This window comes from Platichthys flesus, chromosome 18 (genome assembly GCF_949316205.1).
Source record: "Platichthys flesus chromosome 18, fPlaFle2.1, whole genome shotgun sequence".
Taxonomy (NCBI): domain Eukaryota; kingdom Metazoa; phylum Chordata; class Actinopteri; order Pleuronectiformes; family Pleuronectidae; genus Platichthys; species Platichthys flesus.
This window is the reverse complement of record NC_084962.1, coordinates 19,781,038-19,804,769: the sequence shown is the minus strand read 5'-3', so window position 1 is coordinate 19,804,769 and position 23,732 is coordinate 19,781,038. Positions and strand designations below refer to the sequence as shown.

Below are 23,732 nucleotides of genomic sequence, written 5' to 3'. Positions count from 1 at the left end.
GCGCCGGTCGAGGCGTCTCACACAAGTGCATGAACAGAAAATAGGAACAGAAAAATCACAACACGAATGCAAAAAGCTTTACGATGGTATTTCAATTATTTGTTGTACTAATTCTTTGTGTATGTGAAAAAACATAAAAATATATTATATATATTTTTTATAAATGTAAACGATGCTATAAATCTGGTTGAAAATAAATAAATAAGCACATTTAACTCATAAACTAAGCAAAACTAATTATTATTTAGGTTTACAAATTATTATTGACACAAAGCTGGTTCATATTTTACTTTAAAGAAAATATTTGCTGTTTTTTCTGGACCATCAAATGTGTTTTCAAATGTCTTAAACCTCAAAAAGACTAATTTCAATAAATAATTTTAAAAGGTCAATAAAAAACTACAGGAACAGCTTCTAAGTCAATAACAAATATTTATTAAATTCTGAAACAAAAAATTAGCAATGTGGTGATTCTACATTTTGCTGAGCCTGAAACATCTGGCTGCTCTCATCACGACAACATGGTTCATCTCTGCGTTATGATACATGCAACACGTAGTTCCAACTGTCTCCTCATGAAACACACTGGAAATGATTTACTCTGCTGCACCAAAACAGAAACACAAACACACACACACACAAACACACACACACACACACACACACACACACACACACAAAATGTCTTTAAAAGTGATTTTCTTTACTCCTTCGGTCAAACCAGTTTATGAATTTGTGTTTAACTCTGAGATGAAATAAACTATCATCTACACAGTTTTACACAATCTGACCGACAGCTGCTTTTTGTGTATTTTACAACTGTCTGTGTTTCCAGGCGTAGAAATAATGAACAAAATTAACAACCTCAAACTATAAACGGGTAAAGTGGATGAAATCACATCGTCGTCCTCAGTCGCTTCAACTTCCCTCCTCTGCAAACTGTGACTGTACGACATGTTTCCTGACTGAGTCGGAAACATGAGGCGAACACAGAGTCAAAAAGGCTCTCGCCCCGAATGCGTCTGAATTCAGGATATTTTTGCGTCTTTTTGTACAAGTGGAAGACGTGGAGACTCATCGTCCATCTTTAACTTTTTCAGATTACAGTCGTCTCTCAAACACATGAGGAGAAAAGTACCTTGCGCCTCATTTGCACAGTTTTACATTGTGTCCGTAGTTCCGTTTGGACTTCGCCCCCTAGTGTTCAGCACAAGGAAATGCATTAATTTTTCTTTTAAAGGCTAACTTTGTTAAATCCACCTGGGACAGAAACTTTCAGATTTTATGATTTCTGGTTAAAGTACATTATGTTGAATAGATTATTACAAACAAATCAACGTATATAAATGTAATGATGAATTCTCACATATTTATTTAAATTTGATTTAATTTTCTAGTCAACATTACATGATTAAATTGATATGTTGAACTCGTTGAACTAGCTTATATTCAATTAAACAATTAAATGAATAAAACGGCTTCTGAGCTAATTCCTTTTTTTGCTAACACTGAGAGGCACAAGGAGCTAACTGTGGGTCTAAGTCCATCAGCACACATCCGAGATCACGATCATCGGGTTGACTCGCACACGGACACAAAGCTACGTGGAAACTTGGCAGCAATCATAACAAGTCACACAACTTCATTTTGTGTATTTTTAAATAGATCTGTCTGTGGTTGAAAGGGGACGGCGTTCCGCCTCATCCCCCATCACACCACCTACTGGTCGTATGTCAGGACATGTTGTAAATATCTCCGGTTCTGTTTCCTGAAGAATTACTCTCTAGCGCCACCAGTGGTCAACTGATCAACAGCTTAAAGATGCGACGTGGTGTTTGTGTCACCGTCAGAGAAACTACTGACCAAAGATGAAACACCAGAATAGAAAACCTTCAAGTTAATTCTCTGTTCGGTGCAAACTGTCGCCCGAACGACCCGAGGGAGAGAAACTCCGCCTCCTAGTTTACATCCTGTGATCGGGGAAGTCGTCCAGGTCAAACACAGCTCCTCCTCCATCAGTATTCATGAAGACTCCTGCTTCATTTCCTCAATCAAGACTCTGCAGCTCTATGGTCAAATTACCACGTGTTACTCTCAGACAACAAAGATCAGCTGGAATCATGGGAGTTGAACATTCCAGCGACCACACGCACGCAGCAGGTCGTCAGATCTCATTTGGCCGGGAAACGTTCCTCAGGTCGACTGACCTCTGACCTGCAGGGCGACGCAGAGTCCAGGTCCTGACCTCATTTCCTGCTCGTTAACTTGTAAACTCAGAACGTACGTTCAACATCCACACTCGGAAAGAACCAGAGAGTGTGGTCGACGTAGTCAGGGACGCTAGCGGCTAGCGGCTAACGGCTAACGGCTAGCTGAGATTCCATTATGAACAATGAGTTCAGATCCAGATTCACACCAGTGACTCTGAACTGATTCTCTTGTTCTTCCTCTCGTCTCCGTCACTTCAGACGTTTCACTTTGCGAACGCACCTTAAGACTCTCTTTGATCGTTTGAGGATAACGTTGCAAGTTTAGATAAGTTATTAAAACCTAAACTAAAGTTTAGTTTTTATATAATCATTGTTATCAGGTAACTGAAATGACACCACCTCAAATAACTTGAGATAAAATGTGTCCATAGACTGTAAATAAAGATGGACGACCAAACAGCTCCCCCTTGTGGCTGGCTGCAGTATAGGACATTAACTCTGCCTCCTCCCTGTTAGCAGATTGGACATGGACCAAATTTGGAAGTCAGATTACACATCAAATAAAATGTTCTGTCATTTCAGGCAGTTTTTTTCACACTGATTCAAATGTTCTGATAAGTTTGGTTTTGATCAGTTACTTGATCCTGATTGACAGCTGTGACTGACTCACGATTGGTCGAGCACTCGTCCATCTTGGTTCACAGTCTGTGGTCTTATCCCGGGTTTAAGTGCAGTGTCTATCTCAGGTTTTCATTCAGTAAGACAACAATATCAAATTCCTGATAAAGTTCAGGTTCGTAGCGACAACAAGTTGCTGTCAGGCACAAAACCAGAGCTGCGAACGAGTGAGGTAACACAATATATGAAGCGTCAGGATCAACACACTGATGCTCCAACACGACACGGACGACATTCCTCCTCTGTAGCAGACATCACAGCGTCTCATGAGTTGGTCACATCAAAGTTGTCCTGCACAGAGTCCCTGTCCCTGAACGCACCACGTGCTAACAAACACAAGTGTGTCTCACACACTATAAGAGTTCTAACATGACGAGTGTTCGAATAAGAAAAATGTGTCTCATGAAAGTTTTTATAACAATTAATTTAGCAGCATAATTTTTTAAATAAAACCTGAACTAAATATAAACTATAAAATCTTGCTTTTCATGGTGATATCTCTATAATATTTACATCCTCATCACTGACAGAAAGCCTTGTCAGGGAATCTTGGATTCATGTTAATCTTTCTTATCCTATTCTCCACATTTCTTCTCGGTCTTTTAAGTACATTAAGTCTGTATCTGTGATAATAAACCATATTTAACTGGAGTCAAGTTTCTCTTTAAACTCAGAAATGTAACTTTCTTTATTTTACATTAAATGTGATCTTCTCTTCCTGGTTCCTGTCTCGTATTAGATCTAAACACACGTCTCATGATGGAGCAGCGTTGATGAGACGTTGGCGCTCAGAGACGGGGACGCTGCTCGGATCAACTGTGGGAGCTCCTGGGATTTGAACCTCCAACCTTGACTGATGCTAATCTGTGGCAGATGCAGCTAAAGCAGCAAAAAATAAAAATAAAACTGTTCTGGCTCCTGAGCTGCAGAACAACCTCCCTCTGTCCATCAACCACCTCAGGGTCATCTATTAGATATATGCATTGTAATGAAATGGATTTAACTTCTTACTTTTGTTTGTGTTATTGGTTTATTTGGTCATCTTGCATGAACTTGTTTAAATTTGTAACTGCACTGAATCTATTTTTCAGTTTTTAATGTGTGTGAAGTTTATAACTGTTAATATTGTTTATTAATCAAATTTGTTTCTACATTGAATTGTACAGTTAAAAATGAAACATGCTCCATTAGATGAATTTTAATGACATGACATGACATTTTAATTAAATAATTAAAAATATTCTCCAAAAGTAGTGCTCTTTGTCCAATGAATTAATCCAATTTTTCCTAATCCAAGTAATGTGCATCTAAAAATAAAATAAACCTAAAACAAAGTAACTTCTTTGATAATAATGTGCGACTGTCCTGAACAATACTAAATAAAAATCCGGAGCTTACACAGGAGAGGACAGAAAATAAAAATAAAAAATGTGATGCAACCGTGTCACCTTTCAACTCAGCCTTAATTATAAATATACATGTTATGTACATTATATTGATTTATGAATATTCACAGAAATACTGGATATTAGTGATACTGACAGGCATGAAAGTGACAACGAGTAAATCTAAACACAGCGAAGCATCAGCTGAGGGAGAAATCCTCTCATTAAGAAACCCAGGAGCTCGACCACAACGAGAAACAATAAATACACAAATGAATCAAAGACAAAATATTTCTGTCCCCTTCTTTTTCCGTCCACAGATTCAAACATGTCTCCTGCTGGAGGTGGAGTCATCGGACGTGAGGTCACTGCCCCGCCGCCCTGGCTGCTCGCTGCTGCTGCTCCAACATGGAGCGGAGTGCAGGGGACATCGTGGCCGGGGACATCGCTGGGGTGAAAGGTCGTAATGGGTACTGAGCATTTTTACCAGGGACGTAAATGCACTGGAAGTATCGCTGGCCTGGGAAGACGGAAAAACACAAAGATGAATGTCTCTCATCAGATTCTACTCGGTTCCTTCTTCACCTACAATATGAAACAGTTGTCTCTACCTGGTTTCTTCTGTTCTGTGGCGTCGTCTTCAGTCTGCGACTCTTCTGCAAAGAACAGGAAATCAAATCAAATCAAAATGTGATGTGTGTGTGTGATAGAGGAAGAGGAGAGGAAGACGATGAGGGTGAGTGTCCACATGCATGTGAGGAGGAAGAGCCTGGAGAGAGAGGAACACAACCAGTGACATGAACGTCCTCGTGGTTCAGACCTGATGTGGTCAGAGGTGAAGCTGCCTCCTCTTCTTTTGCTTCTTCTATTGTTTAATGCTCAAGCTTATTGATCCTCTTTGTTCAGATATATACAGTAAGAACGTGCAGCATCTTTATCATCATGGGTTCAATTCCCTCACAAGAAGCAAGGCTGGTTTTTAACTATGACTTCTGAAGCGAACATTGTGATTTTAATCTGTATATCAAATGTAAATGTATCTCGTCTTATACAGATCCCGTTTGATTGTTGGTTTTGCATGAAACACGTGAATTTTATTAATTTAATCTGTGTCAGAGAAGTGTAGAGTCACTCTGGTGGTGGTGGTGGGTGTGGGATGGGGGGGGGGTGGTGGAGACTCCACTGGGTGACTCAGTAGGAACAGAACACTGATACCACACTTTAACAAGGTTTGGTTTTTGGATTAAATTTCTCTGGATGAATATTATTGTTGCCTCATGGACGAAAGACGTGAACCTCCTCCAGTAAGTTGAGGCGGGTTCTGAAGAGTTAATCGTCTCAATAGATTCTAATCACTGGTTTCACTGGTGTGGTTGAGAGGGAACGTCTCTTCATACTGAGTCGACCAGAGGAGATGATGGTGAAAATGAGCTGATACCTCAGGCCGCACAGGAAGCGCTCTTTGCTTTGTCTACGAACAACAAGCACACAACGCGTCAGACGGTCAACACAACAAACTGTGTGTGTGCGAAGCTTCAGTCAACAAAGAGTCGGATTTGACCTGAACGTGTTCCTCTGCTCGTCCCAGAGTTCAGTTCAAACCGTTTGAATCCTCACACTCGAGTCACATGATAAACTTTGTGGTAAACTCTCCTCTTAAATGATAAACACATTTATCTGGAAATGTGAAATGTGTGTTTGACATATAAACAAAGGTCAGTGATATTCATCTTATCCAAACAGGAAAAGGTTAAATCATCTTCAGCTTAAAGCGACGCTGTGTAACATTTACTGAGCAACAGCGCCCTCTGCAGCCACACTGTTGGGATCAGAGCCCTGATAGCTGGATGTTTATATATTTATACATATAAACTGTACTTACTGGCTTCTGACGGCTGTTTCTCTTTATCTACATTTTAAAAGGAGTAATAAAAAGAGACATTGATCAGTGTCAGTTAGATTCTTCACCTTCTAGACGTGAATCCAGACGTGATCTGATACCTTGAGCGTCTTTGACAGATTTCTTCTCAGCCTTTTCAGCTTTGCCTGTAACAGGAGGAACTGATTTCAAACCTCTCTCTTTCATCGTGGTGTACGTTTAATGTTATTCACCTCCTGGTGAATAGCAGGCAGGTTTGTCTAGTTGAGTTAAAAGCTACGTTCACACTGAAAGAGTTACAGCTCAATTCAGATTTTTCTCTAGATGGGATGTAGCTGTTCATGTAATCTTTTAAAATGGGACCAGTATCAGAGTCTGATGTGAACTGATCATGACCCTGGAGACAAATCAGATTCGGGCCACCACACGTTTCCAGATGAACATGAAGGAAGAAGCGATGAGTCTTAATAACACAGATCCAGGTCATTTCCTCTCCTAACACAAGTTTACAACCTGAGCACACTTACACAGATAAAACATGTCCTCACCTTTCCTCTCTGCCGAGGTTTCTGACTTCACCTTGGCTGAAAATAAAAGACACGAACATGAAGAAATGGACGTGTTTCTGTACATGTGCTCCTCTGGGACATCTGGACCCCGGGTCGATGTTTGGACTCTAGATGTTACCTGGTTCAGAGGACGAAGGTCTGGACGGTTTCTCCTCTTTGGTCGGAGACGTCACGTTCGCCCTCTTGATGGAGTCGAGTCTCGGTCTCAGTCTGATCGGCTCCGGATCTGTTCAGGGGATTCAAATTCATATCACTTGGACTAAATTGCAGTTCAGCAGAAAAAAGTTATTCTTGGAGTGAAGAGTTCACTGAGTCATTCAAAAGCTAAAATCATCCCAACATTTCCTGCCTGCTTTACCTTTCTTCACAGGAGCTGTCTTGGCTTTGCTCTTGACAGGAGACGCTTAAGAGGGAAGAACAGTGATTAGTTTCCAGTTCCACATCCTGGTTCATTCACTTTCAGTCGATCATCAGCCTGGGCACCTACCCGTCTTTTCAGAGGATGATTTCCTCTTCTGACGAACAGCTGCAGGCTCTGACGCAGTGAGGAGAGAGTCCTGATTAGAGTTCTATGGAAAACATCAGATTTATCCCTCACATGAGAGAGGGAGGTTCTTTTCCATGTTGTGCCTTCAAGCTGCAGCTTCATTTAATTGAATTTGTCAGGAGAATGTTTCCTCTTTCACTGAACAAATGTAACACTGCACGTCCTTGGACCCTTAACAACAAACGTGCCGAGTGTGAGGCTGATAAAATCAACGGTTCTCAAGATATACAAGCCTCAGACGTGCAGGAGTTATTGGAAATGATTCGATTAAAACCACTTAATCGATTGGACACTGAGTCCAGCAGAAGGAGTCCCTACATGTGGCTGCAGAGGGCGCTGTCGCTCAGATAAAGTGACATAGTGTTGCTTTAATTAACCCGTCACTAAATGATGTTTTTACCTTTCTTTGCAGCTGCAGCGGTTTCAGGTTTTTCTTTCACAGTTTTCTCTGTGAAAACAAAAGAATTGAATTCACCTCGACGCGATGCTCCGACATGTTTCATATTAAAATGTGCGTTACCTTTTTTAGCTGCTGCCGGACTTTTGGTTTTCTCTTCTTTTGCTGCTGAGTCTGTCACAACAATGAGACGATTATTAATCCAAATAAACGTTCAGTACAAAGAATAGATCCACAAGTCAGTGAGCTCTTCACCTTTCTTTGCTGGGGCTGCTTTGGTTTTGTCTTTAGAATCAACAGCTTCTAGAATAGGCAAATGAACAATGTTATTTTATATTCTCCAGTGTGTAAATCTGTTTGTGTTGTTATATCAACACAAAACTGAAATCACAGGTTGTATCATTCACAACAATATTGAAGTGTGAAGCAGAGAAAACATCACAAATGACCTTTCTTTGTTTTCGGTTTGGCTGCTGGCGGCTCTGAAGGATCAGCAGAGAAACAAAGTGCACAGATAAGTTTCCATAATGAATTTATTCATAAGTCATCGTCACTGTTTCAGTGTTTGTCACAGTTTCCTGATGAATCGAGTATTTAACAGATCTGGGGAATTGAACTGTACCTTTTTCTGAATCAGCCTCCTGAGTGGATTTCTTCTTAGCAGCTGTAAATTGTCACATATTTATCATTCTACCATTCACTGATGTTGTAATTAAAAGAAAGATAATGAAGAATTTAAATAGTAATAAAATACCCTTCATGGGGGATGCAGCCTTCACCTCTTCCTCCACAGTCACTGGCTCTTTAGGAAAAACTGTTATTTTTTAAATTAAACTTAATAAGAGAGCAGCAGCATCTAAAATCTTATTCACTCATACTTTATGGTTCTATTGTGAAGTGTAAAGTTTTTCCAGATTAATTCAGTAATATTCCTCAAAGGAACAGCAGTACTTTATGACAGTCAGGATCATATTCATACCAACTCACCGTGGAGCCGAGGTGCCGCCGGCGGAGCTTCGGCAGCTGGAGCCTTGACCTCCGGCTGAACCGGGGCCTCCTGCTCTGGGGCCTCTGGCGCTGCAGCTTCAGCCGGCTGAGCTGCTTCGGGCGGCGGCTGCATCACCGGCTGCATCACTGGCTGCATCACCGGCTGCATCACCGGCGGCGGATAGGGTTGATACTGCATCAGTGGGGGGGGTGGTTGATGGTAGAGCGGCTGCATGGGCGGCGCTCCGGGATGGACGGTGAGGACCGGAGCAGACGGAGCTGGAAGGAGGTGAAGTGGAGTTTTCGTCAGCAGAGGACAAACACAACTGTTTACTGAAGTTCTCTCTGATAGGAGGACAGTGTAAGTACCTGGCATGGTGGGGGGGGGATACGGGTTGTCTGTGACGATGTGGTGAACTGGAGCATAAAGAGGTAATTTCACATGTTGACACTGGGGGGGGGGGGGGGGAATCACATGTTTATTTATTTCTCTTTAACGGTCTCATACGTACCGTACCAGCCGGGGGGGGACGGGCAGTAGACGGGTGCAGGTCTGCAGGGGCCGACTGACCCAGAGAAAATACATGATGGTTATTGCATCCTTATAAGGTTAAAGGTTAAAGGTCACAGTGACCTCCTATGAGCAAGCGACCACAGGCCTCAGTAAATATCAGACAAACCTTCTTGTCCAGACTCGGGGACGTCCTCTTGTCTTTTGGTCGCTGTCTCTGTCGGGGGAAACATTCAGACGTAAAAACACGTCATTCTGATCCATATCATCTACCAAGTATAAATATGAACATGATACCTGGTTTGGAAGGTTTGGTCTTCTCTACTTTCTTGGCTTTGTTTATTTGAGAGAGAATAAAATAGCATTAATTATCGTTCTTCTCATCACTCTTCAACTCTCTGCAGGTTTCTTATGATTTATAATAAGTCGTCCTCTCACTGATTCCCAGTGAAACATCCGCCCTCTGCCCTCGTACCTCTGAGAAGAGCCGGGATCCTCCTGATCTTCCTGATCCTCGGAGGCGGACTCACTATTCTGGGAAGAGCTGGATCAGCACAGGTTTACATTTATTACTTCAGTTTTATACCAAATATATCCAGTTTGTTCTGAGACAAATGTGTTTTAAAGATGAATCTTTGCAGTTTTCAGTTTTACCTTTTCTTTTCGGTTTGCCGTCTGTTTTCACAGCTTCACGGTCTGAAACTAAAAAAGTGAATAAGGTAAAGGAGCTTTTCTCACGTTGATTCATTAGAGACAGAAATTCCCTTGTTTCCAAATTCCGTTTGTATTCAGACTCAAAGAATAATGTGTTTTGTCTTTAACGTCCTTTAATCCCTGATTTCATTTAATGTATTTATTTATTTTTATAATTACCCTTTTTCCTCCTCGTGGCTGAAACCCTCCTTGGAGCCTCTGGAAGTAAAGCTTTTTTAGAATATTATTTTTATCACCAACCTGTGGACACAATATTAAATATTCCTCTTTCATATAATAACCATCTTGATTCCAGTTAATATGAAGACACAAACCTTTGTTCTCTGCCGTCTTGGTGCTGGACTCTTTGGTTTTAGCAGAATGTAAACACGGACAATCTGAAACCGCGAAGCAGAGACTGAAACTTACACACTGAATTAAAACCCTTTCTGTTGTTGTTGTTGTTGTTGTTGTCGTTGTTGTTCTCTCACCTGGGGCTTCACTCTTCGTCGCTTCCTCCTCCGGTTCAGGCAGAGGTCTGATCACCTCCACCTCCGCCCGCTCCTCATCGTCATCTTCATCGTACTCCTCTTTCTCATCTTCAGAATCATCCACAGATCTCTGCGTTTTGGCCGGCGGCTCTTCGTCTCCTCCCTCGTCTTCCTCGACGGGAGCAGCAGGCTGACTGGTGACCGAGGCTGAAACAGGCAAAGTGTCTCTCAGACTAGAATTTCATATCAATACTCAAATGTAACGGAAAAAATGAGGACGTGAATGCTCCTAAATAAGAAATATTAAATATCAAATGTGTGAATTTAAATTAAACCCTTTAAACCATATTTACAGTTGATTTTAATAACGCCATCATAAGATCTAATTTAAACTCAGAATCCATGATGGACGTGACACTGACCAGTTTCCTCTGTGTCCTCCTCCTCAGCCTCATCTTCATCACCAGCCTGACGGAGCTGCTCCTCTTCCTCATCCACTTCAGTCTTTACTGCCTCCTCCTGGACAAAGGACGCCGCTACAGTGGGGGCTTCATGTAAAGTATGAAAATATATAAAAAGACATGGACTTTAATCTAACACCAGATCCAGAATCATAACTCTGAAGAAGAATATAATATTATTGCATAATAATGAACTCAAGGGGATGTAATGGATGATGCTGCACTTTTACCTGTGAGCAGAACGTTGTCATCTTCATCATCTTCCTTCTCTTCATCATCACCATCATCATCGTCCTCTTCCTCACCAGCTAAAAACTCTGATATGACCTCATCTTCATCTTTTTCTGTGTAAATGAATGTTTCTTTAATTTCTTCTTGATCGAGGCTGAACTCAAACGAGCTGGAATCAATATCTTCATCGTCGTCTTCATCACTTGTGTCATAGGTGATGTCATCACTGAAGACAGTCTCTCCGACAGACTCTTCATCTGTTTCCAGAGCATCATCATCATCATCATCACCTAGGACTCCACTGTCTGTACTCTCCAAGGGAGCAAATTCAACTTCCTCCTCGTCTTTATCATCATCCTCTTCATCATCATCGGTTTTGTGATGATCATCATCATCATCTTCATCGTCGAGCTCAACGGGGACGTCTTTGTCAAAGTCAATGTCAAGGTCATCGTCTCTGATGTCACTGTCTTCATCGTCATCTTCATCATCTGCAAAGTGCTCAGAGGAGGCAACTGAGACGTCCTCCAGATCTTCATCATCATCCTCGTCCTCATCAGTTTCCTTCAGGTCTTCATCGTCATCTTCAAGAGCGGCCAGAAGAAGAAGATTCTCGAGTTCTGGGAGTTTATGATCCTCAATCTCATCATCTTCATCATCCTCACTAACTGCGGCGACAGGAGGAAGATCAAGCTGCAGGTAGTCTTCCTCGCTGTCAGATGTTGCAACACCCTCTGCTAGTTTGTCATCTTCATCATCGTCGTCGCCGCCATCCTCCTCTGCCTCCTCATCACTCGAGAGAAGTGCAGATTCACTGAGGTCCGAGCTGTCGATGAACTCATCATCTTCGTCGTCTTCATCATCTTCGTCTTCTCCATCATCTTTGTCGCCTTCATCTTTATGTTCATGGTCTTCATCATCGACTTCAGGCAGAGTCTCATCTTCATCGGTGTCTTTGACATCAACAGGTGCGTCAGACTCTGAGTCGGGAGACACGGCCGACTCTTCATCCTCCGAGGTGGAACTAGGTTCAGGAGAAACTTCATCATCGTCATCTTCAGCATCAGCAGCTGCAGACTCTCCTTCATCATCTTCATCAGAAGCATCTATCTTCTCTTCCTCTACCTCATCATCTTCATTTTCTTTGGCTTCCTCTTCTTCTGCAGCCTCTTCTTTGATTTCACCTTCATCAATGTCTGCCACAGCTGCTTCAGGTTCCTTCTCATCCTCATCATCATCTTCATCATCTTGCTCCACCTCAGCAGCTACCCCCTTCTCCTCTTCCTCTGCCACATCCTCTTCTTCATCTTTCTTCTCCTCCTCTTGTTCTTCCTCTGCAGGTCCTTCTTCCTCCTCCTTCTCCTCTTCCTCCTCCCCTACCTTGTCCTCCACTTCTTGTCCCTCCTCTTCCTCTATCTCATCTCCCGCCACCGCTTCTGCTCCCTGCTCTTCGTCTTCTTCATCCTCTTCCTCCTCCACCACTGCTGTTCCCTCTTCTTCTTCTCCTTCTTCCTCCTCTTCCTCTTCCTCCATCTCCTCCACGGCTTCTGCTCCCTCCTCTTCATCTTCTTCTTCCTCCTCCTCCTCTTCCTCTACCTCCCCCACAACTTCTGCTCCCTCTTCGTCATCGTCTTCAACTACCCCTGCCCCCTCTACCTCCAGTTCTGCCTCCACTTCTCCTTCGGCTTCCTCCTCCTCATATTCTTCCTCCTCCTCCTCATACTCTTCCTCATCCTCATATTCCTCCTCCTCATATTCTTCCTCCTCCTCATCATACTCTTCCTCGTCCTCATATTCCTCATCTTCATCGTACTCATCATACTCTTCATACTCCTCTTCATACTCCTCTTCATACTCCTCTAGTTGTTCCCCCTCTTCTGCATCTCCTTCATCCTCCTCCTCCTCCTCGGAGGCCTCCTCTTCATCTCCCTCCTCCTCTTCCTCCACAGCGTCCACCACTGGTGGTGTCGTCTTTGCTTGCATCCCTACAACTGTCAAATGAAACATGTTAATGTTTCAATCTTTGAAATGAATCAACAAACTGAACAAATGCTATTAATAGAAAATTGTCAATGTTTTTTTTTAACTCAATCAATCAGAGTAAAATGTACGTGGACAAAGTTACCGACCTTTACTCCGAGACGGCAAAAATTCTCCTGGAGTATAAAAAAATAAAAGTAAAATCAGCAACGTATCAAAACAAAGACACAAAATGAAGTGAATGAAAGACTTTGAATCTGGAGACACTTTCACACACAGAAGGTTATCACTGATTCCATGTAGGACAGATTAGTGGCGGCAGTTAGCTGAGACAGTTAGTGAGGATTAGGCCAAAAATCATCATATGAAGGATTAAGACGCAAATTAACGAGAATTAAATCTCAATTTAGGAAAATAAAGTTATATTATGAGAAGAAAGTCATAATTTAATGAAATAATGTTGATATCCTCTCTGATGTTCTTTAAATGGCACAAATCCTCTGTGGTAAGAAACAGACTCTTCTCACGGGAACAGAAACGTTGTGTTAGTGCAGCTCATGATGAGAAACCACACGTCAGGTTTTACTGTTGCTTCTTGTTGTGTTACTGTTACAGGGAGATGATCAGAACTCCTCGGTTATTATCTGCAGTTAAACATTCTCACAAAGAACTGGAGAATACCTTTTCTTTTCTTCACCTCCTTCACCTCCTTCTCCTCCTCCTCCTCCTCCAACCATCTTGAATCTTTGAGATGGTTTATACATGAAGTCAGTTTAAAACTAGCACCAAAATAATTATAACAATATTACTATTAATGAAAATTTTGTAATGTTTTCTCTTGTAGATCCACGGGTGTGTTTCTAGAAATCGTAAAACCAGGTGATGTTTGTTCTCCTCACACGTTAAAGTTATTCAGCAAAAAGACAAATATTGAAATATAAAAAAGCTCTTAAAGTCACGTGAAGAGAGATTTGCTTCAGTTTCCTTTGCTGTTCATTGAGATAAACTTCATTAGTCAAAGCAGCATCATCAGAGCAACATGGACAGTTCAGATAAGCCAGACTTTAAAATGACTGCTGGTTCTACGTAATAAATAAAGATGGACGACATGACAGCTCACAAAAGTGAAGCCAAAGGGCCTCAATCGCCCCCTGGTGGCTGGTTGCAGTACTGTGGGAGTAGAGTGGGATTGTGGCAGGAAGTGTAGACTCGTCGTCCATCTTTATTTACGGTCTGCAGTTGTAAAGAGCGTATAGAAATATATATAAAAGCCCAGCACATGTAATTAAGCACATTCAAAAAGCAGCTAGAGGCCATTTCTCATTCATCAGCTGTAAAAAGAAAAGTTGCAGCAGCACAAACCTTTTTTTCTCACGGCGTACAGATTCCCTGGAGGATGAGCAGAGAGGAAAGTGACATCAGATAAACTGTGATCAGGTTTATTTTAAAAACAGGAATCAGACACACACAGCTCAGTACCTTCATCTTCCTCTGGGGCGATCAGGTTGGCGGCGAATTTGAACATCAAGCTGATCAGGTTTGTCGATTCCTCCACCGCATCGTTCACCACCTTCATGGGGTCGGAGCTGATCTTGGTGAGGCCTCCTGGTGGAGCAGCGACATGTACACACACAAACACACACACACACACACACACTGGTCACTGCTTCTGTTGGATTGAAGCTGATCGTTCTCTATCAAACACAACAGATAACAAATAATATCTCAGCGTCTCACATTTCCTCACTGGAGACGAAGCTCTCGTTCCTCTGCAGCGAGGAAATGTCCCAAAACATCCACTTTGAAGCAAAACGGTTAAACTGAGGTGGGACCACGGGAATCGAACACTGTCACATTAGGAGCAGGAGTAACCCACCAACCAGTTTAACCACTGCAGGAGACCTTCAGTTCAGCAGATTGCTCAGCAGGTAGCACATAGAAAAAAGCCCATTGACCCTCCTCCATCCAGGTGCATGTGTTCTAATCCGCTTTTAAATTGTAGAAACCATAATTTCTAATTTCAACATTCAACAGTCCCAGTGTGGTGGAGGAGGGCCAGTGTTCCCAGTGCAAACAGCATCTCAATACATTTTATATTTAAAGCAGCTGTAAAGATCTGACTCTCAAATTAAAAACTCACAACCTGTGGAGATGTGAAAAGTAAGAAAACTGAGAATTACTGAATAATAATCAGGTGCATTAAGGTTCAGATCCAGATCAAAATCCAGATCTTGTGAATGTAAATGTGGTTTAGAAGCTGGGACTCTATGTGGCTCGACTGAGCATCACTCTTATTTAAATTAAAGTTTAATAACATCTGAGGGATCACGTCTGCTTCCAAATATCATCCTTTTTAAACATTTGATCAACCAGCTTCACATAAACAGGCAAAATAAACACTGGGAAAAGATAAAACACGACAGAAAGATGGAGCTGAAAATGTGTGATTTAAAACATAAAGCCTGGTTTATCTGTTTTCAGAGACAGGACCTAAAATCACTCAGATTTCGAAACTGAGTTTTTTCTTCTTCTCGAACAAATGAACAAGCTCCAGATAAATCAACACCTGAGGTCTTAGATCCTGACGTTAACAGACAGGAAGCAGCTTCTGAGGATCTACAGATCTTTATCAGTCGATGCTGTTAGTCGATATCAGCAGCTTCTGCTCTGAGGAGTTAGTAGCACATGAGGTTTCTTGCCTCTACGCCCTGAATCCTTAAAAACCTTCCTGACGCCAGGACCTGGTTGGAAGAGAAACACAGTCCCAATAAGCAAAGACATTGAAGAGGTGAAGCACAGAGAGGAGAGGAGGGAGGAGAGGAGGAGAGGAGGAGAGGAGGAGAGGAGGTGAGAAAGTGAGGAGGAGAAAAGGAGAGAAGGAGAGAAGGAGAGGAGGCGAGGAGGTGAGAAAGTGAGGAGGAGAAAAGGAGAGAAGGAGAGAAGGAGAGGAGGGAGGAGAGGATGAAGGAAGATGAAGTGATTCTCTGACGATGACACAGACCTGTGACAGATGATGAATTTTAATGAAAACTGTGACAATAAGAACATTTATTTTTCTCTTAAATGATTTCTCATCTTTCCGTCTCTTATTCAAGATGAAATCAGGCCTGAGGAAAAAGTGTAAAGATGTTTTCTTGGTGCTGTGAAGTTTGAGGTTTGGTGTGAATCTTGTGAAGAGTTAGAAAACTGAGTAGAGCTGAACATGTTCTGATGTTATGAGGAGAAGTGGAAATACATGCTTTCAACATGGATATGACACAGTCACATGAAATATGAACAAGTGAAATTAGTGGATTTTATTTCATGGCAGTTAGAAACCTCAAGGACAAATATGAAGAAGTCAGAAGAGAAGGATAAAACAACATTTATGATAAAACACATAAAACCTTCTTGTATCTTTAGCCTGATGTGACATGATTCTAGTTGACGTTATTGTAATTCATGTTTTCAAAGTTGCCTGCTGAATATTGGAGATAAACTCTGTTTTTTAATAACTTCTGAGTCTTTCTAACTGATCTCAGTTCAGATTCACTCTGATTGTGACAGTTGAAGCTGTGACTCTTCTCACAGGAGATGGAAGGAGAGGCGGTAGACTAGTGGCAGAAAGTTGAACTGTGGGCAGAAAATCCAACGTTGGTCTCTGGTTTGAATCCACGGAGTGACAACAAAAGCAACATATCTGGATGGACAACACCTGGATCTGTTGCACACTGTCAAAGTGCCTACCCCACCCCACTGTCTAAGTGCCCCTGAGCAGGGCACCTTACTCCCCTAACACCTGCTCCTTGAGGCGCCGTCCATGGCTGACCACTGCTCTGTGTGTCCTCCTGTGTACACCAGATGGGCCTTAGCAGAAAACAAATTTCCCCCCTTGCATGTCATGTGTGTGGTATGTTATCTTAACCCACTCATCAGAGTTACAGAGACCAATGGAACCTTCTCCTTGTTCACACTCACACATCAGACTCACTTTCATCAAGATGCTGAGAAGAGAGCAGCTGTTCGTACCTGACAGAGTCTTGTAGTCCATCAGATCGAACATGATGACGAAGACACAGGACCAGGTGATGACGAGGGCCAGGACCAGGATCCAGGCCAGCGGGGAGCTGAAGGTGGAGGACACGTCTTCTGTGAACGTTTTCTTTGGCGTCCGTCGAGACTGTGAGCCGGCGTCACTGCTCTTACTGTCGATGACCATGGTGGTGGTGGACGACCGCGCTGAGGAGGGAAGCATGAGAGACCGTGGTCAGATACAGATATCACCTTGATCGCCCCCTGGTGGCTGCAGCTAGGCCATACACTCTGCCTCCTCCATGTAGGTGGATGGGACATGGACCAATGTAAAAATTACAGGTTGAATAAACTTTGGTTTCTGTCAGTTTCAGTCGTTCGTGTCACACTGAAGTTTGTTCAAGAGATTTTTTTCTTGTAATTTCTGTTTTAAATATTTTATGCTATTAAATGTAGAAACATCATGATTGACAGCTGAGACCATCTTTACTTAAAGTCTGTGAGTCGTACCCAGATACCAGTTTATTAGGTTAATTTAATAAGAGATAATTAGTATTAGTATTAATACTGGAGGTGAGAATAGAGCAGATATACTGAGACTCTTTCGATGATGTCATGACTTTCGTCAGAAATGAACAAGACGACTTGTTAAACTGAGGAAAACACCCGACTCCCTCCCTTTGAGTTTGCATGTGACAGAACTTTGTTCAGTTTCCAAAACTCCTGAAGCAGAAACCCTGAGCTGGGACGTCAGAATCCCTGAATCCAGTGAACCCAGTTTGGACAAACTCTCCGTCCCCCTCCAATCCAACACCTCTGTCGAACTCCACTTCCCAAACCCAACTGTAATCGGTTTGACCGACCATCTGTGCACGAGTCCTCCTTTTATGGCCGACCCGTCTCCACCCTGATGAAAACGCTTGTGTTGTTGCTCTGTCTCCGTGACGGCTCAGCTCAGAGCAGCCAGTCAGAGCTTTACTGAAACTATTCATTCAGAAAACAGGAAATCAAGACATTTCCTTAATAAGAGAGACTCTGTCGGTTTAACACGCTGCTGCCAACATTCACTTTAGTCCTGATGGAACCTGCTGTGTCATGTCTTACATCTGCAGAGTCACAGGAGTTTCAGCTCCACAAATACACAGAAAGATGTTTTAAATAGTATTTTAAATACAACAGATTCCCATTAGTTATCCAACAATTTGCTCATATACACAACTGGAAGTAGAATGGTTCTCAGTTAGTTTCTGTGTAATGTTACTCATTCATATTTGTTATCTCAACTGTGGTGGAGCCATATTCTGATTTGTCCTGTTCACAGTTTCATTATGAACCAGAAACTTCTTTACACTTCTCATAATAACTTCAGAGATCTACAACTTTCTGTTCTCTCTCTCTCTCTTTCTGTTGCGTTACCACAAGCTTTGGTCCACTCTGTGGGAAACATCAGGCAAATGTCTCCACTCTTTTTTATCTTTGTGCCATTTTTACAGTGACAAATTAATATTTCCTCTCATTTATGTTTTCACTGAATTAATGTGTCAAAACATTTGCTGCCAAAACCCACAGCAGAAGCTTTACAATATCTTCAACTGCTTTTTGACTGAGATGTTTTTAAATGGAAACACAAGACGCATCAACATATCAGCACATCAGCTAAATTAGGCTCAAAGTTGTTGTTAGTTTTGACGTGAAACTTCAGCATAAGAAAAGATCCTGGTAAATGTTTTAATTCTGTTATTTGGATCTTAAAACATCTCATTTTGTCACCACAGGCTTCTTATGTCTAAATATCCACTCATATGGTCTTTTGCAGGATCACAAGGTTTCACAGCTTCACAGTTTCTCAATTGTCCAAATGAGAAGCAAACAGCAAACTGAATCGTCAAATCTCTGCTGAGTCAAACACAGTTTTTAACCCTGAGACTTTTTATATTATTACTTAATTAGAAATCCACCTTTGCTTCAGAGAAGTTAATAATTAAGATGCATTTATTAGTCCCAAACACATTCATAATTCAGGGGCCTCCGCACTAATTTCAGTTAATCTTAAGAAATCAAACCCCAAATCTTGAATCAAACGTTTTTCCTCTCATTTAATTTTCCTTGTTCAGAAAACGGTGACAATCAAACTCAATCCATATCATGGATGCATCAGGGTTGATGCTGACTGATCTCATTCAGCTCTGGAGACGTCACCACAGCTCAAAGCTGCATTTCACATAGCAGATACATGATAGCAGCATATTTTTAGATTCTTCCAATCAGGATATTCTCCCACAGACACACACACACACACACACACCAGACATCATGGTGTGTGTGCAAAACAAAACACACAAATCAAACATCCCCATGAGGCTTATTTTCTGTGATAAAATGTTACTTCACCTTCAACTGCTTCAGTCATACTGCAGTTTTTCAAAATAAAACTTCTGTTCCAGCAGTAAATCCTCTGTGCAGATCAAGTTGCCATGAAAACAAACTCCTGCTGCAGATCCTGGACTCCTGTGTGCGATTTAATCCAAGTCCTTAACTCCAATCCAGCAGCGTCAAAGGGCTGGTGCTCGAACCCCTCAGGCTCCACCGGGAACTCTACACCTCTGTTTCCATTCGCGGCAATCAACTCTGCACTTTTCAAAGAAGGTCTCCAAGGGTCCAGATGATTGTGAGCTGGTCCAGATCGCTGACGTCTGTCCCAGTGGTCGAGGCCGGGGAGTGGGACAGGGACCCGGTTGAGGTGGTCTCTGTCTTTGCCCTTTGCCTGGTTGGGGCTGGGGTTGTGGCTCGAGCAGCCCCCCTCCCCTCCTCCAGCTCTGACAGAATTAGATCGGCCACGGGGACTAATGGACGATGGAAGGAGACCTGGGAGAACGAGCTTCACTGTAACTTTATCCCACCGGCCACTGGAGCTGCTGGAGACCCGTGAATACAACGTGTGTAGTGGTTTCACACGATCTGAAGATACAAGCAGTCTGACTGTAAACCACTAAATCCCTGTTTGTCTGCACTGGTCACAAACTTCACCTCCAGTAGAAGTCTGAATGTATTTAGTCACTGTCACATTCACACTGTGTCTCTGAGCCTCAGGCCCCGAGTTATTCTTAGAGCGGATCGCTGCTGCTGGGATTCTGCTTCGCCTTTTTAGGCCAGAGGCGTGACCTCAACCCCCCCGGCCCCCCCGGCCCACCACCTCCCAGCCCCCATGTTAACTAATCCCCCTTCTACAGAGAGAGAGAGAGAGAGAGAGAGACAGACACACAGAAACTGAAACAGGCGAAACAGAAACGTTTACAAGACTTTTATTGATTCATTTTCAGTGGTTACAGAGACAAGCAGCACAAACATGGTGATTAATAATGTCATCTTAATATTTCAAGCAGCATGAAGCAGGAACAATCTTTATTTAAAATAAAAGTGAGTCTTCATTGGAAACCTTGTAGAATCAACACCAATTTAATCTTAAATCCACATGAAGCAATTTGCTTGCATTAAAACTATAAAAGCATTATACATTGAGATAACTTTAACATTGATTTAGCTTTAGTGAGTTAGTGTCCTTCTCCCTCGCTCATTTTCTGTCACCTTGATTTGAAGCTCATCTTGTTTGAAGACAAACGTTTCAACCTTTTCAAGCTGCTCACATTTCAACTTGCAATAACTTTCCCCTGTACAGATCTGATCCCATGAAACACCACCTCTTTCCTAGAAATGAGCCAGACGAGGCATTAATGCTGCTCTTCTGGACAAAGCTGATGTGAGCCTGATGTTTCCCACTTTCTTTTGACATGTGGTTTAAGTCTTCCTTGTGGCCCAGATCTGGCAAACTGGAGTTCTTCATTTTTCTTTTCTCAATGAAAAACTACATCATAACATTTCTCGTAACAATCTTCAGATTTTAATCTTCGATTTCTAACCCTACCCCGGATCCTTCACAACTACACACACATTACACTTTAGATTTTCTCACTTTAGGAATAATTAATTGTGATAATGAGATTCAAAGAGATTTTAGATTCCTTATTTAGATTTTGTGTTGTGTTGCGTGTTAACTGTCCTCCGTCATGTTAGTTGATGTTCATGAGAATGATCAGCAGTACAATAAAAAACACCACCAGGCCTACACCGAGGAAGATCAGATGTTTTCTGTCGCCTGAAAGAAAGAAAAAAAACACATTGATGACTCATCAGGTACAATTCACAAGCTGAACAATAATAATAAAGACTTATGTTACATACTAGAATATTAAAACCCGAATAATACTCTAAAGATATTCCAGAGGCCCGAGACCAAGTTAATGGCGAGCCGTATGAACCACCGTGCCGGTGCCAGGCAGCAAAGCCATGACCAGTGGAAAAACCAGATCAGGAAGCGAAGCAGAGAGTCCAGGGCCCGAATCGCGTCTGAGGACATGGAGGCACAGGAGAAGACGGAGGACGTCTCTGAATGGTGGTCGATGACGGAGTTGACTGTTTCTCAGTGTCACTACTAGCATTGGCTCCAGTTTGAAACACTAGATGGCGTACTGAGCCTTATGCAGTACGAATATGAAGATTCTTCAGAAATGTGGTAATGGATATTAAAACCCTCATATATGAACAGTCATGTAGTTTAGTTGCTTAAAAACACATTTAAGTGATGTATCTCTTTAGGCTGTCATATTTGTGTTACTATCCCTCCACTGCATCTTATCAAGAAACACAAAGACTGATTTGTCTTCACTTTATCTGGATAAGTCAGTTAAAAAAACAGTTTAAGGAAATCTGAAGTCACACTTACATTTTCTGATGATGGACGGGCTCTACAAGGAAGAAAACAAGAGAAAAACATGAGTGATGATGATCAAACAGCCTCGTGATCTTTAAACCGTTTTAAATATGGAGAAACATCAAGATTGAAAGGTGAGACTGACTCTGAGCGGAGACACCTCCTCCATCTTTATTCAAAATCTATGAGTCGTACCAAGAAACCAGTTTATTAGGTACATCTAATATCAGATTAATAGTATTAGTATTAATGCTGGAGGTGAGAGTAGAGCAGATATACTGAGACTCTTTCGATGATGTCATGACTTTCGTCAGAAATGAACAAGACGACTTGTTAAACTGAAGAAAACACCCGACTCCCTCCCTTTGAGTTTGCATGTGAAAGAACTTTGTTCAGTTTCCAAAACTCCTGAAGCAAAAACCCTGAGCTGCGACGTCAGAATTCCTGAATCCAGTGAACCCTGTTTGGACAAACTCTCCGTCCCCCTCCAATCCAACACCTCTTTAAAGAAATCTGAAGTCACACTTACCCTGCTGATGGACCTGGAGTTCTACAATAAAGAAAACAAGAGAAAAACATGAGTGATGATGATCAAACAGCATCGTGATCTTTAAACAGTAACAGTAACATGTCGGTAAATCAGGTCGTCACCTGGGATAATCCAAGAAACGTCATGATCTCATACTTCGCCGTCTCGTTGCAGTTAGAGTTCAGCAGATTCTGCTCATGGAACAGAGAGTTCACTGCGAGGAGGACACGCGTGTCCTCCGTCAGCCTCCTGCTGTCGAGTACGACGTGGTTAATATTGAAGGTGTGATACATCACCACCAGGATCGTCGGCTTATTTGCTGTGAGAACAGAGAAACACACAACAAGCAACTGAGTCGCACACAAGTGGAAAGTAACAAGATCTTTTTATTCACCTTTCCTGTATTTTTAATCCAAGTTATAAGTACTACGATCACACTCATCTAGCAGATAGACAAACACTAGCATCATTTCTCGCCTCCTAATGAACCTCTCCTGTTTGCTCTGGTTTGGTCTCCACCCACTCATTTCTCACCAGGAATCTTTCTGAGGGCCAACTCCACGTCGGTTCCAACTCGTGAAGTGATGGGACAGAAGAGCAGACAGTAGTCACATTCTTCAGGATCGGTGACCTCAGTGTGTCCGTGGCTTTTAATCATCTTTACAAACTCTACATGAGTGCTGTTCGTGATTCCACTCAGGATCACAATGAACTTTCTCCAGGACGCTGAAGGCAAAACAGAGGAGAAGAACATGATCATGATCAACAAGAGGTTGCCGGTTCAATCCCCACTCTTTCCCATCTGCATGCCCAAGTGTCCTTAGCAAGATACTGAACCCCTAAATGGCCCCTCATAAATGTTGAGTGTACAAATTGTAAGTCGCTTTGGACAAAAGCATCAGCCAAATGACATGTAATGTAGTGTAATGTAATATAATGTAATGTATTATAATGTAATGTATTATAATGTTATGTATTATAATGTAATGTATTATAATGTAATGTATTCATACATGGAACCGCATCAAATTCTTTAAATTAGGAAAATGACAAAAATTAAAATCTACTAAAAAAGAGGTGTGTCCTGTTAATCAAGAGTAACAACAAATATTCTGCATTTGTTTGAAGTCAGTGGGTCACATGATATGAAAATTTTTACATCATAATATGATTATATCAAATTATACTCATATAAAATAGAGGACACTTTAAAATCAGAAAGAAAGTGGAAGGACCTGTTTGTGATGGCAGCAATAATATCTGACTTGATTTGTTGTCGGTTTCCTCTATGACACTTTTATTCAATATTAAAAATGTATTTCTTGTTTAAAATATCAGAAACACTGAAATCTAGTCAAAGGAGCTGCGTCTTGTTGTGGAGTCAGAGAGTGAAAGGACCGGAAAC

The 23,732-nt window shown here is 41.9% G+C and overlaps 1 protein-coding gene across 4 annotated transcripts; it reads right to left on the bottom strand.

Moving 5' to 3' along the window:
* Nucleotides 1-416: 416 nt before the first annotated feature.
* Nucleotides 417-20,074, bottom strand: LOC133973751 (triadin-like). Of its 4 annotated transcripts, XM_062411789.1 has the most exons (32): nucleotides 19,422-20,074; nucleotides 17,028-17,237; nucleotides 14,499-14,624; nucleotides 14,382-14,408; nucleotides 13,169-13,195; nucleotides 11,039-13,030; nucleotides 10,770-10,895; nucleotides 10,348-10,554; nucleotides 10,192-10,254; nucleotides 10,037-10,075; nucleotides 9,818-9,865; nucleotides 9,639-9,707; nucleotides 9,461-9,496; nucleotides 9,333-9,380; nucleotides 9,165-9,218; nucleotides 9,022-9,069; nucleotides 8,653-8,931; nucleotides 8,420-8,479; nucleotides 8,288-8,329; nucleotides 8,115-8,147; nucleotides 7,921-7,968; nucleotides 7,789-7,839; nucleotides 7,669-7,716; nucleotides 7,209-7,256; nucleotides 7,080-7,124; nucleotides 6,840-6,947; nucleotides 6,701-6,736; nucleotides 6,275-6,319; nucleotides 6,156-6,182; nucleotides 5,712-5,744; nucleotides 4,885-4,929; nucleotides 4,698-4,793 (listed from the first exon to the last, which is right to left on the bottom strand). In XM_062411789.1, the coding sequence occupies exons 1-30, from the start codon at nucleotides 19,438-19,440 to the stop codon at nucleotides 5,713-5,715; spliced, it is 4,041 nt and encodes a 1,346-aa protein (XP_062267773.1). In that variant the 5' UTR covers nucleotides 19,441-20,074; the 3' UTR covers nucleotides 4,698-4,793; nucleotides 4,885-4,929; nucleotide 5,712. The 4 variants fall into 4 exon arrangements, with proteins under 4 accessions (XP_062267771.1, XP_062267770.1, XP_062267772.1 ...); XM_062411787.1 differs by lacking the exon at nucleotides 5,712-5,744 and having other exon boundaries at nucleotides 417-4,793; XM_062411786.1 differs by lacking the exons at nucleotides 5,712-5,744; nucleotides 6,156-6,182 and having other exon boundaries at nucleotides 417-4,793; nucleotides 6,242-6,319.
* Nucleotides 20,075-23,732: the final 3,658 nt, after the last annotated feature.

Bases quoted from the DNA above. Each gene is read 5' to 3' on its own strand.
- LOC133973751 (XM_062411786.1), bottom strand. The intron at 9,866-10,036 runs GTAATTATAAAA...TCACTTTTTTAG, and splicing joins AGCCACGAGGAGGAAAAAGG to TTTCAGACCGTGAAGCTGTG. The intron at 7,840-7,920 runs GTGAAGAGCTCA...TTGTTGTGACAG, and splicing joins AGCAGCCCCAGCAAAGAAAG to ACTCAGCAGCAAAAGAAGAG.